Raw genomic sequence first — 16216 nt, forward strand, 5'->3', positions numbered from 1 at the left:
TAAAATCTAATCTTAATAAATGAATGATAGTGCAAGTAAAGAAACCTAATCTAACCTAAACTACGATGACAAGGAAATGAAAATCAACATAAAGTAAGCCTTTAAGGAAATGGAGCATTAGTGAAACTTTAATGAAACCTAATTGCATTTAAATGGCAACATGAACATAAGAAAAACATGAAACATTCAATTGATAAAACATTGCAAGAATCTAAGCTAAAGAAAATGCACAACTAAAGTAAGACAAATGGTTGAGACATTTCACCAAACACGTGATGATCATGAATTGAATTAAGGAAAGTGTGAGAAATTTAAACATAGAGTTCAATTTAGTACAAGCATTCAACACACAATCAATAATCTAAAGTAAGAAACAATCCAACACATTAAGAAATCAACCAAGTGATGAATGAAGCTTCTCCCTTGATTGTCGGATGGATGACGACAGTTGCAGAGGAGATCAGAGGTAGAGACTATCCAGAGGTGACCTCTTCTCCTCTTCTAACCAGAAGAGGGAAGATGGAGGGTTGTTAGAGTGGAGCAAGATATCCAGAGATGATAAATTGAGAGAGACGACTTGAGTCATTTCTATATTACATTAGTGTAGAGGGGTTCGATAATTTAATTTTATTTTATACTCGTGTTATGACACTTGAGCTTATCAATATGTGACACCTAATTCAGTGAGGAGGAAGAAAAAATTATCCTTATAGTGAGTGAAGTGAGTCTTGGCGAAATGGTTCAACTTGAATGCATCAAAAATAAACTTTGAACTAGTGGCTTCTATTGGATCGGAAAAATTTCTTTAAGATTGTTAGAAGTAAATTGATGATAAAACTTCATTTCGAGTGTGAATCACTTTCCTTAAGGAAATTTTGCCCCTACTATGTTGTTGTTGAGTTTAATGACAAATTCCCTTTAGAATACTCAAAATAAAATAGAATTTATTATCAACAAATTTATAAATTCCCCCAAGACAAATTAGAGAACAAAACTGATTACACACAAGAAGATGATGAGAGAATGGTGTTAGAGTAGTTTCCCTGTAAGCCAACTGTTGCTAGGACTTTATTGACTCTTATAAATAAACATCCTTTATTTTAATATAATTCAATTTAGTATGATATTTATTTTATCTTTATACCCATGCTAGATGCATAAATAAAGTCATTGAATATACTATAGTGAGGTGTGGTGGTACATATGGACAATCATGAAATGTTAGACCCCGTGGTAGTTTTGATGTGATAACCAAGTTGGTTAGGTCCTGCTATGTTTGATCCCTGTGTCTGAGTGTGCAGGAGCTTAGGAACACAGGAAGTCGAGCGGAAGACGCAGCTAGCGAGAAGGACGGCACAGGAAGGGAGCCGACGGGCTCGGTGCGTCCGAAGGACGAAAGAGCTGCGGAAGAATACTCCGGTGGGCGTGAAGAGCGTGCACGGCATTCGAGGGGCGTTAAGCTGGGACGGAAGGCTGCTCGAGGAGAAGGCCGGGAATTGGGTTCGGGTGAGCCCTATTCCGGTTGGTCGCAATCACCCAAAAGAACAGAGCGTCGGAAGTTGGAAAAACCAAGCTGGAAACTGTGCTGCCAGCTTGGAGGCGCCTCTAGCAGGCTTGGAGGCGCCTTCAACCCTGTTGAAGGCGCCTTCAACAGGTCAAATTTGACCGTTTATGCTGCGGATAAAGTTTTATCCGTTGATCGAGCTGGAGGCGCCTTGAATCTTGTTGGAGGCGCCTTGAACCTTGTTGGAGGTGCCTTGGACCCTCGGGATAGACTTTCCAGGAGCTATATAAAGGCCCCTGGAGCTAGGAATTCAATAACAACTCAAGCAATCAATCTGTAAGCAATTCCTAGCAGTAGTTCTGAGCAATTAGAGTGTAAAAGGCTTCTCCGCCTTCAGAGAAGGAGAATTTTCTTAGTGCGCTTTTCACTGCCCTGGATTAACAACCCTCTTGGTTGTAACCAGGTTAAACTTCTGTTTCTGCTTTTATTTTTTGTCTTTATTATTTTACTACTGCATTTATTCTAAGTTGAAATCCGAGGAGGGTAGTTTCATTTTTGTTTACAGCAATTCACCCCCCTCTTGCCGGTCTCCACTGCACCAACATGAAATACATCAATATTCACTAGATATTATAAACATATTCTTAGTCAATTAGGTTTCCTAATAAATAAGGATAAAATGTCGCTTAAGTTAGAGATTAACATATGTGATGTAGTGTATTATGTTTTATTGGTAAAGACATAGAGATATTCAAGTATTGTTATGCAACTGCAAGTGCACGATTTCGTCATCAGTAATAAAAGATATCGAACCCACAGGGACGAGTTATAAGCACTAGAGATATCTCACGAAGAATTAGCTAAATGATTGACTATGATAAGAAATGTGTTAAGTAAAGAAACAAGGCATAACAATAGAAAAGTAAATGAGAAACTTGGTTTTTGCGAGTGTTCTAAGAGTTTAGTTTCATTGTGATATTCATCAATGTAACATGATTCACCAATTCATATTCTCAATTAACATGCATTTATAGGAAGTCGTTGGTTCTCTCCTGTAGAAGAGAATCGACGGGACTTAGATCGACATTGCTAGAAATCAAGTAGATATAATTCCCATGAAGTCTGTTAGCGGGGCTTCCTGTCACTAGCGTCCCTCGGTCATACAACACAGAAACACATACTCTACTCAATGTACATAGTGATGAAGGTAATAATTACATTCATCCATCCCACCTCCTTATAGAGACTTGCTTCACCTTTCAAGATGACACCCTAGATGTCCGTTAGCGAGACTGTCTATCAGTGGCGTCCCTTGATAATACGATCTAGGGCATCCCTCTACGGGATCCACAAACATCACAAACATTCAATCAAACATGATAATTAAGTCCAAACACATGAATTCACATAAGATCAAATAGATACAAAACATGCTAACATCATCTAGATAAGAAATTGGCATATCCATGAGTTTTACATCAAATTAAACCACAATTACTCCCTTAATCCTAGAACAATGGATCTACTCCATAGCACAAAGATAGAAATCTGAAGACATAAATATTACAAGCACTCCAATCCCAAAATGAAGAGAAGAGAAGAGAAATGCTTATCCAATGGTGATGTGTGATCATCGGAAGCAATCCTGAACTTCCGGAGTCGATGTGGAGATGGAGATGGCTCGTCAAATCAAGGTCGAAGAAGGTGGATATCATCACCAAGATCCGTGTGACCTTCACACAGCCTCTTTCTTCTTGCTCTCGGCCAGGATGAAACAACCGTGTGGATTCACATAGCCGTGTTCTACTTTAGTTCTGGATGAGTCACACGGTCGTGTGGCTCACACGACCTAGATGTTCTTGGTCTCTGGAAATGTTGCACGACCGTGTAGATCACATGGCCAACCTTTGCTTGCCCTCTGGAAATGTTGCACGTCCATGTGGATCACACGACCATGATCTGGTTGTGCTGGTGGAGTGACACAGCCATGTGGATCCATACGGTCTTGCCTTACTCCTCTGGTGAAGCCACACGACCATGTGGCTTCACACGGTTGGAGTTATCCTTCTCCTTGCTTCTTTGACATGGTTGTGTGGGTCACACGGCCAGTGTTGTTTGCCTTCGGTTGTTGTCTGAATCGACCACGAATGTCATTTTCTCTCCGAATTCGACTCTTGTCAATTAGAAATGCACAAAGAGCAGATCTCCAAACAAATAAGAGTAATTATGTTGAAAGTAAGACAAGGAGTATAAAAATGCATAGACAAAGCATGCGTAAAGTATGTGAATGTGCATCAAAATATGCATAAAAGTGTACATAATCTATGCATATCAAGTATACAGATGAATGCTTATATGATGAGTTCATCGAACAACCCTCACATGAATTTTCTAAGTGGTTATCATTTATCAAGTGGATAAGTCCTTAGTTGTGGTTGTACACTGGTAGTCCTTATAATCTGAGACAACACTGAGACTCTATATATTAAGGTTACATTTTGACTCATTTACCGACTCCATTAGGGCCATCAGGTGGTGAGATTGAGTGTAGTAACGAAACATATAGAAGTCAGTGTATTATAGTTGGGGATTTACTACACACTTGTGGGTGTGGATATCCTATATAATATATTATTCTATAGTGTATGAAGTCTCTGATTAGAACTGTAAGATGTGATTTAGGAAAGGAGTTTCCTAATTACAAATGCGATGTTACTATAAGATACATCACATGGTTGTCGAATCAATATACAACTCTCGATGTACCATTTGTTGTAGATACTATCGGAATATATGAGATGTAGGGATCAAACTATATGTCAATCATAATTGACTGATTCTTGCAGGCACTATTCAGTGATACCTAGGGAGTCATGAGGCAGTGCTGCTAGATGCTCTTACCATGATTCATTGGGTGCTAATCAGAATTTGTTTTGATATCCTATAATCAAGCAATTGATCATAGGATGTGGCTGTTAAGGGTATGCCCATATAAAAGGCGAATATAATCCTGAATCACAAAGAGTTATAAACTTATAGCTAGCAGTATCCTTGACCATTGAGGGTTACATATATTGGTTTCCCTATTTCCTATTGAGAAAGTTAAATTCAAGTAGTTGAATTTGGCGAATAAAATTTGATGTGATCAATAATGAATTGACTATAGGGGATCTTGAGGCCGGCTAGAAGGGGATTGGATAGACGGTGCCCCCAAATACTCACTTCCTACGTATTCGTTAGTGCGTAAGCGGAAATACAAATACTAATATGAATACAAAAGCTAAAAGACAATGAAAGAGAACAAGCAAACTAATACACATCGATGTAACGTGGTTCGGAGATAACTTGCTCCTACTCCACGACTGTTCGTAAGGTGGACGATCCCTCAATCCATCGGTGGATTAGTCCCCGGAAACTCCAGCAAGCTCAAACCTCCTTATGGGTGGAGAAACCACACCACAACACTCACCAAAAACACTTGGACACAAGGAAAATCTTGAGCAATTAGTGACTACTAATTAGGCTTTAACCAAGTCTAATTTCGTCACCTTGGTCGGCCATCCCAAGCTCCTTCTTATAGAGGTTGGAAGAAAACATCCCTGCTATTATACCGTTACCGATCAACTGGTCCTTGCACCAGTCAACTGGTGCCAGCCCAACATCTCTCCAACAACTCTTTACCAGTCGACTGGTGCTTGGCCGTTCGAGCACAGAAGCTCTCTGTGCTTACCACCAGTCGACTGGTTCCAATACCAGTCGACTGGTATAACCCTAAACTTAGGGTTTCCCATCCCAAGTACATTTCTCTTGCACTCGGACCTTCACGACTCACTTGACTCTTCTTTGCAGCTTTGACCTCTTGCCTTCAAGCCTACTTCCTTTGGCTCTCATCCCTCGGATGCATTTAAGTCCGTGGCTCGTCCCCAATGCCGTCCTTCGCGTATGCCTCGAAATCGCTTCCCTCGACCGTTGTCCTTACTGCCTTGTCCACGGTCCCTCGATGCTCCATCCTTCATCGGACCCGAAGCCATCAAGCTGAGTCATATGTGCATCCTGCAAATCTGCACACTCACATACACATATCAAATAACGAGGGTAGTCATAACTTAAACCCTTTGCCTAAACACCAAAACACATTGTCACATGGACCATTGGGATTACTCTAATAATCTCCCCCTTTTGATGTTTGTAATACCTTTAAGTTAGGGAAAATATATAGCAAATAAACATGTTAAATGAAATAATGGACTTACGTTGCCAAGGCTACACACTTGGACTTTTACCGCCGAATGGACTTACGTTGTAAGGCTACACACTTTTACTTATACCGCTGAATGGACTTACGCTGCCAAGGCTACCTACTTAGACTTACACCGCCAAATGAACTTACGTTGCCAAGGCTACACACTTGGACTTACACTGCCGAATGGACTTACGTTGCCAAGGCTACATACTTGGACTTACATTGCCGAAACAAAATGTAAACATGCATTGGAACCTATCACAAGGTTCCCCCCTCTACACCTAAGCTCCCCAATGAGTTAGGATTTTGCCACAGGGATATTTAAGAACCTATCACAAGGCTCCCCAACGCAAAGACACTTAACGTTTTCCCAACTAAACCTTACTTCTCCCTCTTTGCCTAACATCCAAAAAGCTCTCCAACAATATTCCAATTGTTGAAAACTTGTCATCCAAACTGACCCTAAACTCATGTATCTATCCCCCATGGATCCCATACATCTAAACGAGTTGATATGGTCAAAATCAGCACTGAAAAACACTTTCAGGTTGGTATCAGTCGACTACCCCTTGGTACCAGTCAACTGTCCCTGTTGAAATAAACACACAGAATGCTTATGTATTCGAAATCCACTGTTATCAGTCGACTGGTATCTGCATTAGTCAACTGGTACCTTATCTCTAAAATTCAACCTTTTCTGACCAACTTCAGAAATACACAAGAAATTCCACAGACCTCTAAAAATCTCCAAATTTTGTGGAGAGGTCTGTTTTACTCGTGTCTACTTGGGAAAAATACATTAAAAAATGTATCTATCATGGATCTCAAGATTAACACAAAATCAAAACTAGCTAAATGGTCCAATTGAACCTTAACCTAAAGTCCTAGTTTTGGTTTCCTCGTGATGTATTTGCTCATACTAACTCACAATGCACCCCTAGCATTGGTTTACATGACATTTATACATCCAAAACCAATTATTATGCAATATGACCCCTAATTCCATATTTTCTTGCATGAAACATAATCCAATTGTGTCAAATCCCTAAGATTGAGACTCAAATCCGTCTCCAAACCTTTTGGTACATTCCATAACCCATCTAGAATCCCAAGTAGTACCCACTTGAAATCCATTGGCCATAGGCCCCAATTTGACTCTTTGAGCTCCCCCTAGAGCTCTTAACCTTAGCTACCTTCTTAGGTGACTCATCTACAATTGTTAGGCCACATCAGTGCACCTCCGGTGACACTTGACCTACAAACCTAACCTCATTAACGTTGGGCACCTTGTCCTTGGTTAATTTAACCTTACCTTTAAATGACTTTCTCTTTCTATTTATTGGTGTCTCCTTGCTATAGTCATATGCAACCCTAGCATAAGATTTTTTCCTTAGCATTGGAGACACTAGATCGGTATCCTAGACCCGATCTATCATTGTTGGGTCTTTGACTACCCAACACCATACCTAAACCCTTAGATCCAACATTGAATCTTTCTAGAGTTTTTTCCAACTTATCAAGCTTTGCCTTCAAAACTTGATTTTCCTTTTCTAGGTCCCTAACCCTAGAGTTGATATGTCCACCTTGGACATTCCTAGACCTACCCTTCCTAGGCATGTGTTTCCTCTTCTTGGAATTAATGCCTTGGTTCTCCTTAAGTCTACATGCCTAGATTTATTATGAATGGTTCTTCTAGGTTTATGATCTACAATTACCCTATTCCTATCATGATATTTAAATCCAAAATTTTGCATGGGCATACTATGATTAACAAAATCATTTCTCCTAGCATGCATGGAAGAATGAAAATTTGAATTATAATTCAAGTTAGAGTATACCTCCCTTACCCTTGAAACTCCCCCTTGATTTGAACTCTTCTTCTTCTTCTCCCATTTCTTTAGATGCGCAAGCTTCTTGATCTCCCTCTTCTTGGGGCATTTCGTGTGGTAGTGTCCCTTCTCCCCACATGTGAAACATACAATGCGCATTCTCCTTCTTTGAAGTTCTTCATTCCTACAACTCTTGTTAGTGTTTAAAATAACTTAAATTGGTTTAGGAGTTACCTTCTTACCCATAGGACATCTACTCTTGTAGTGTCCCTTCTCATTGCAACCAAAGCAAATTATGTTGTTCTTTGACTTCACTTCGGTGGAGATGTTCACTAGGTTGACCTCCAAGATTTCCTCTTCTTCTTTGCTTGTCTTGGATTCTTCTTCAACCTTTGAGGAGGTTGATGATGGTTCCTCATCCTCCTTCTCCTCGAATGTGACCGAATTCACTTTCTCTTCCTCTTTTGATGTTGAATTTATCTCTATATCCGATTGGCCCTTCTCCTCTTGGACCACTTCATCACTTTCTTCGAATCTTTTCTCCTCTTGTGTAGGCATGAGTTCTTCTCCTAAAACTTTCTTCACTTTGCTCTACAATCATGAGCATTCTCGTATTCACCTATATGACTCATCACATCATTAGGAAAAATATTAATTAAAATTGATATTACCTTTGAATTTGCCTTTACCCGTGTGGTTTGCTCCTCCATCCAATGCCATGGTCGGAGCTTCTTCCCTTTCTTGTCCTTCGAGACTTCAAATGGCTATTTCACCATCACCATTGTGTCCCAATCCATCTCGAAGAAGTTCTTCATCTTCACCATCCAAAAGGTGATGTCCCATAAGCTTCATCCTTCGAACTTTAGTGGATCTATCAAGCTGATCATATTTGCTTCCTTGGCGATTAGTCCAATGGAGAGCATCCTTGCTCTGATACCACTTGTAGGGGATCTTGCGGCCGGCTAGAAGGGGGGTTGGATATACGGCGCCCCCAAATACTCGCTCCCTACATATTCGTTAGTGTGCAAGCAGAAATATAAATACTAATATGAATACGAAAGCTAAAGACAATGAAAGAGAACAAGCAAACCAATACACATCGATGTAACGTGGTTCAGAGATAACTTGCTCCTACTACACGACTGCCCGTAAGGTGGACGATCTCTCAATCCGTCGGTGGATTAGTCCCCGAAAACTCCGGCTAGCTCAAACCTCCTTGTGGGTGGGGAAACCTCATCACAACACTCACCAAAAATACTTGGACACAAGGGAAACCTTGAGCACTTAGTGACTACTAATTAGGCTTTAACCAAGTCTAATTTTGTCACCTTGGCCAACCATCCCAAGCTCCTTCTTATAGAGCTTAGAAGAAAATAACCCTACTGTTTTACCATTACTAGTTGACTGGTCCTTGCACCAGTCAACTGGTGTCAACCCAACGACTCTTTACCAGTCGACTGATCCTTGCACCAGTCGATTGGTGACTGGCCATTCGGGCACAGAAGCTCTCTGTGCTTACCACCAGTCAATTGGTCCCAGTACCAGCCGACTGGTACAACCCTAAACTTAGGGTTTCTCATCCCGAGTATATTTCTCTCGCACTCGGATCCTCACGACTCACTTGACTCTTCTTTACATCTTTGACCTTTTGCCTTCAAGCCTACTTCCTTTGGTTCTCGCCCCTCAGATGCATTCAAGCCCATAGCTCGTCCCCAATGTCATCCTTCGTCTATGCCTCAAAATCTCTTCCCTCGGCCCTTTCCTTGCTGCCATGTCCACGGTCCCTCGGATGCTCCACCCTTCACCGGATTTGAAGCCATCAAGCTGAGTCATATGTATATCCTGCAAACTTGCACAGTCACATGCACATATCAAATAACGAGGGTAATCCTAACTTAAACCCTTTGCATAAACATCAAAACACATGGTCACACAGACCATTGTGATTGCTCCAACATTGACAACTAAAGTTTGATATGATCAAATGTTATCATTAATCTGATTGTGATAGACTCACATTATTGGATTTTAAAAAGTTCCAATATCTAATGGGCCAAGATAGAAGAAAAAAAATGGCTAGATTTAATTTATTAGCCACACATCTCTTTATCTTCCTTGGAGAGGTGAAGAGACACATATCTCTTCATCATCCTTAGAGATGAAGAGATACACATCTCTTTATCTTCCTTGGAGAATTGATGAACTATAAAGAGAGTGGTCATCCTTAGAGTTATCAATAGGTTTTCTTCTATAGAAAAAGATATAGATATTCCCATTTCTTCAAACAATAGAAATCCATCTCTTTGTCACTTGTTTTTCTTCACTAAGAAGGATTATCGCCGCCCATTTTTCTTGCATATCTTTGTTGGTGCTGCCCCTTGTTGAGGGCTCTTTTGACAGCCCCTTGTGAAAGGATGTTTGGACAGCAATTTCCTCATCTTTGAGGAAGTTGTTATGACTGTCTCAACGAAAAATGATACTTGATTTCTAGTGCAATCAAGTGTTGGAAAAGGAGACTCTAATTGTGGACCGAATTAGGCGGAGGAAGCACAAGTTCAAAACAAACAAAAAAGAGCTATTTCACTAAAGTCGAAATAGTTGGAGTTATCCCTGAACAAAGGTTGTTGGGTAGGTATATTTTTGCTTATGATTTGATTTATTTGTATATTGACGCATGTGTTAATAGTTTTATTTAAATTATGCTTAAATGATCTACTATGTTTAAATTAAATAGTTTTACATGTCTAAATAAAAAGATTAAATTGACATTAGACGAATCAGTTAAATGATATTTTATCTTTGCTTCAAGAATCTTATTTGAATGGTTAAATTATAATGCATGCTCAAATCAAAGATCATGCTCATGTTTATTTTGAAAAATCTATATGAGCACTCCTTTAATTTAATTGTTAAATCATAAAATAAATTTTAAACTTCCGCTACGCATAGAGGTGTAGAAACACGATATCCGAATTTCGAATTCAGTTTCAATAATTAGGCTTTAAAGATGTATATATAATGAACGAAACAATCTTTGGGAAATATTGTGTACTTTAAAAACATACACCTTTTTATGAATAAGTACATTTAACCATTGTACTTGTTCAAAATTGGAATTTTCCCTCCACTTAGCCATCAATCAAATACAATTTATTTGATACTCATCTTTTAATAAGCTTATCAAACTTCTCATTCCTTTACCATAGGGCACTAAACACATATCACTAATTATATTTGTACCCATTTCACTCCACTAAATACCAATACAAATGTAGGCCTAAGTTGGTACCTAAACCCAACCTTAAAGAAGCTTGTCTCTCTCTTTCGTCTTTTCGGAGCCTTAATCCTATAGGCATAATTGAGATGATAAATGTATCAAGGTTTATCACTTGAGATTGAGGGATCAAATTTTAAGATTAGTGAAGTGTAAATCTTTACACTTTGTGTAACTCATCCTCACATTCACTTATTTTCATAGTCATGATGATTATTTGCTTTGTGTTCAGGGGCGGAGCCAACGTAGGCCCAGTGTAGGCAGTTGTCCACACTGGACCACATAACACAATATTACACATTGTGAAGGGAAAGCTAAGCTCCCATTACAAATTGTCCACACTGAACAATAAATTACAACATTACACGTTGTGAAGGAAAAATCAAAAAAGATTTGAAAAAAAAAACTAAAATGATAGATCCATAGCTCACATTATAAAGGAAACAAAAAAACTTTTAAAATTGGAAGACAAGTTAGAAACTGTCATAGATAGTCTCAAGCTCGGCGCTTACTCAAACACCATGGGTTAGACTTGTGATATTGGTCGTACAACGGTTAGATACACTCCTGCATCGTTGCTTGGTGGGGCAGCAATCGCTCATGAGACTATCACATTGTTGCATTGTCAAGTAGCATGAGTGATCACGCCTACATTAAATTAATATCCTAGCTCTATTTGTGTTGATCCAAAATAGACTGATAGGGATGTTGTGGGCGACCTCTTTATCGTTTACCACTTTTTGCCGCTAGGAGCTAATCAACTGTTAATCTCTACGCGTACGTATCTGCATGTATTAATTAGTAATCTGAATCGACAAAGATTCTGTAGCAGATGCTTAAAGGGAACATGAGATTTTGGAGTTTGGAAAGGAATCTACCGTTAGTCAGGCCGCTTTGGACAAGGTGAGAATATTCGAAGAGGTAGCAAAGTCCACAAACAAAGCTCCAACCGCTCTGCTTATAAAAAGAGGTAAAGTGGTTTCTGTCGCGCGGTGCAGTATGATTACAGTATCATTGAGTACGTTGAGGCTGCCAAAGTCAGCTAATTATCGTGCACAAATTAAGCCTTTAGATTTTAACTCTGCTTCCAATACTTCTGTTAATTTATTCCTAAATTAATATGAACGATATAAATTATAAATTATATTAGATGATTATTAATCATTAATACATATGATTAAGATGAGAAAAATATATTCAGACGGATTTCGATCATAAGATTTTATATGATAACATGTCTTAATCACTGTACTATTGTGAGAGATTTTGATTTGTAACTCATTATGACAAAAAGATGAATACGTTCGCTCCCAGTGTCTCCGTCAATTCGTCTCAGGGCCAACACGGAGAAGGTAAATCACGGATGACTACTAGTTTTTGGAATAGTGACTAGTACATAAGGAATATATTTACTTTGATTTTATCGAGATTTGAACCCCAGAATTCATCGTGACAACTCATGATCGATATAGCTGTAACCGTACATCTGAATCATCATATGATGAATGCCGAGCAAATGAAACATTCGTCGTTCGATCTCAAATCACTCCATTGATGTAATAAGTGTGCTGCAGGTTTGAAGCTGACGCAGGAGCCTAATCTGCATATAGGACGTAGCCACAGGCCCACAGTGCTGCTGTGAATAACCACATGCATGATGGATGATATGATACCCTGTGGATCTTTTCCTATTAAATCATCCGTGGTTCATTTTTTATTTTTTTTAAATTTTAATTAAGATGTCTGAATTTAATCAAATGAAAAATTTCTTAAAACATCTTAAGTACCTATATTATATATCATAAACACTTAAAATTATTTATCTTAAATACTATAATTTAAAAGAGAAATCTAAATCTTAGAAAAAAATCTTATTAACTTAAACTCATTATAACTTAACTCTTAAATTTTAAAATCTTAAACCCTAAATATATATAATCTAACCGTGAGTATTTAAAATTTATAATTTAAGACACTATAATCCAAAAAAGAAACCTCAACTATAGAAGAAAAATTTTATTGACTCAAATATATTATAACCTAACTTTTATATCCTAAAATTTTGAACCATAAATATATTTAATATATCTCAAAACAAAATAAAAAAATTTAAAAAAATATTGAAGGAATCAGGAGTATTCATTCCAGACGCCTAGACCAATTCACACACGGACACCTAGATTAATTCTAGACGACCCTAATCCAATCCGGATGAATAGGTAGAATATATATATATATATATATTCCTTGCTAGCTCTGTTATTTACCGGGTTAAATTAATATAATTGATATCTTCACTTGGAGATGCCAAGATTATGGATGATCGTCTCGAAATGTGTTGCTCAACTATAATATAAAAATATTTAAACAAAAGAAAGTAAAAGAAGTTATGAGATCTAATGATTCATTCCAAACAAAGGTATGGATGGATGCCACGGAGCAGCTAGCTAGCTTTTGCTATCCCTGACTCCATGTTCATATAGGGCTCATCGTGCACGTTAATTTTCCCCTCCCTTAGACCCTCTCCTTCTCTTTCGTTCTTCACCAAATTAAGAAGGCAGAGATCAAACAATGGCAGGAGAGCAAGCTAATATTGTTATTCCAAGTTCTATCAGTGGTCCTTCTCCCTTGAAGATCAAGAAGAAGAAGAAGAGAAGTTTACCAGGAACACCGGGTAATTAATCAACTTGATCGCGCATAGTTATAATTAATTAATTAATGTGCTACAGTTAGAGCTATTGATTGACGCATGTTGCAGATCCTGAAGCGGAGGTGATAGCATTGTCACCGGCGACGCTGCTGGCGACAAACAGATACGTGTGCGAGATGTGCGGGAAGGGGTTTCAGCGGGAGCAGAACTTGCAGCTGCACCGGCGAGGGCACAACTTGCCGTGGAAACTCCGGCAGAGAGAGGAGGCGGAGCGGCGGAAGCGGGTGTACGTGTGCCCGGAGCGGAGCTGCGTCCACCACCACCCTTCGCGGGCTCTCGGCGATCTCACCGGCATGAAGAAGCACTTCTGCCGGAAGCACGGCCACGAGAAGCGGTGGAGGTGCCACAAGTGCGGCAAGCGCTACGCCGTGCAGTCGGACTGCAAGGCGCATGCCAAGACCTGCGGCACACGCGAGTACCGCTGCCACTGTGGTACCTTCTTCGCCAGGTAAATATATAGTTGCATTAATCTTCAATTTTCTTATAGAAATTATATATATATATATATACATTTATTTCATTAATTGAGATCTCGATCGAAGAAGAAATGTTACTATAATTAGAGTAATGTTGATCAACGCTCTTGATGAAGTACAGGAAGGATAGTTTCACGACCCACAGGGCCTTCTGTGATGTCTTGGCCTTGGAGACAGCGAGAGCAGCAGCCTCAAACATGAGCAGCTTGACTAATTCCTTCTGCAACTTCAGGGAAAGTTTGATGAGTGCAAACATGGAGCAGACCTACACTTCCATACTCAAGCCCTCGAATGGTGAACCAGACCTTCAGGGAAGCAGCACTAGTGCTTTCATATCGTACTACTCAAATGCTGGGCTTCAATTGAATTGGATTCCATCTCTCTTCAGCAATCAGCATCAACACGAAGAAATAGTGATTCCACATGAAATGTCTGGTTTGTTGCAGAAAGGTGCGCAAATTGGTGCCACTACTGCTTTACTGGGCGGGTTTGAGATGAAGAGCCTGAACAGTGGCATCCAGTTTCTGAACAAATATGAAGGTGGTTTGGTAGAGATGAATTCATCAAGCTTCGAGATTAATGGCACAATGGACAGAGATGCTGATGAGATAATGCGAGGGGAAGAGTTGACCAGAGATTTCTTTGGCGCTGATGCTCCAGCCATTTGTGCATCATCATTGAATGGCTGGACCAGAGTTGGAAATTGAAAAAAAATGGACAGCTAAAAAGTTGCATGCATGAAGCAGTGGAGCATCCACGCATGCATATTCTTAGGAATCACAAAAAGGTACCTGTAGACTGTGCTGATGCCTTTGTTCTGTGAAAAAAAACAAAAGAAAAAAAAAAAGGAAATGATGGGGAGGCAAAGGGTAGTTTTCTTTCTTGTCCGTTAAGTAAAATTCTTTTTTAAAAGAAAAAGTGACGCGGGAAGACACTAGTGATTATTTTGAAGATTAGTTTTTAAGATTTTTTTTAAAAAAAAAACAAAAAATCGTCAAACACAAGATGGTGTCTCTTAACGGAATAAAATTAATTCAAACAAAAGATAATGATTGAAATTCGAGTAAATAAAGGTTTAAATATTCTTAAAACTCTAACCATAGAAAAGATAAAAATAGCCCTAAAAAGAGATTAGAAATCTTTAGAACTTCTAAAAAGACTTTATAAATGATATTTTTTTTTGAGTCCATGACTAGATCATTATGGATTACACATAGTAATTAATTATAGATCTCTAAACATTTGATATATTAAAGATCATATGGTTCATTTTTATTTTTAAAATCGACCCCCTTATCAAATAAATAAGGCAAAAGAAGGAGCCTACAACTATGATGTTTTTAATGTGTGAAAATCTTTTAAATAAATTTAATAAATATCCTATAATAATTTTAAAAATTATATCATATTTAATGACTATGTTCCTGTCTGAGTTGTCGTTGGAATGGGGGACGAGATTGAGCTTAGTTGGAAGAAAACCTTGGTTATGTGTGTACCTACACCCACCAAAACGAGCTTCCTTATATTCCTTCTCCCAGGCGTAAGCATGAACATCACATTCAAGTAGTGGGGTTGCCACATTAAATGTCATTTTCTTATTCATTTCCCTGATCACTCCACATTCTTCGCTTATCTTGACATCCACGTTCCCCACTCGCATCTGGAAGTATCTGGCACAGATCAAATTGGGAGAGACAAGAGTGCCTGACCTGGAAGAGCTAGGTGAGATCGAACTGTAGAAGACGAATTAGACTGAACTAGAGTAGTCGGATGAGACTGAATTGGAGAAGCCGGATGAGATCGTACTGGAGGAGTCAGGCGAGACCGAACTGAATGAGTTAGGTGAGTTCAGGAGGAGTTGGGTGAGACCAAACTTGAGGAGTCGGGTGAGATCGAACTAGTGGAGTCGGGTGAGATTGAGCTAAAAGAGTCTAACCTCAGGTCGGGCCTGTCTTGACCCAAGCTGATCTCTTTGACTTACACATCAATTTGCCTTTTGATTGATCGGCTTGACTTTTGACTTGGTAGTGCCGCGCATAAGCCCCTATATACGTCACATCACTTGTCTCCCCTCCAAGTTTAGTCGAAGGAGATCCGAGTCCGACTGACTGGACTGAAACGATTTTGATCCAACTGCTAGCTTGGGCTTATGGCTAATGTGGCCGAGTAGCCTTACCGTC

The 16216-nt window shown here is 39.2% G+C and overlaps 1 protein-coding gene across 1 annotated transcript; it reads left to right on the forward strand.

Moving 5' to 3' along the window:
- The first annotated feature begins 13377 nt into the window (after nt 1-13377).
- On the forward strand, nt 13378-14916 carry LOC122017239 (zinc finger protein NUTCRACKER-like). The gene is made up of 3 exons (XM_042574800.1): nt 13378-13524; nt 13609-14008; nt 14158-14916. Exons 1-3 carry the CDS (start codon nt 13422-13424, stop codon nt 14741-14743), a joined length of 1089 nt encoding a protein of 362 aa, XP_042430734.1. The 5' UTR covers nt 13378-13421; the 3' UTR covers nt 14744-14916.
- Nucleotides 14917-16216: the final 1300 nt, after the last annotated feature.

This window comes from Zingiber officinale, chromosome 8B, assembly GCF_018446385.1.
Source record: "Zingiber officinale cultivar Zhangliang chromosome 8B, Zo_v1.1, whole genome shotgun sequence".
Classification (NCBI taxonomy): domain Eukaryota; kingdom Viridiplantae; phylum Streptophyta; class Magnoliopsida; order Zingiberales; family Zingiberaceae; genus Zingiber; species Zingiber officinale.

Coding starts and splice junctions, on each gene's coding strand:
- LOC122017239 (XM_042574800.1), top strand. CDS start 13,422: ATGGCAGGAGAGCAAGCTAATATTGTTATTCCAAGTTCTATCAGTGGT. Junction 13,525..13,608: donor AAGTTTACCAGGAACACCGG/GTAATTAATCAA, acceptor CGCATGTTGCAG/ATCCTGAAGCGGAGGTGATA. Junction 14,009..14,157: donor TGTGGTACCTTCTTCGCCAG/GTAAATATATAG, acceptor GATGAAGTACAG/GAAGGATAGTTTCACGACCC.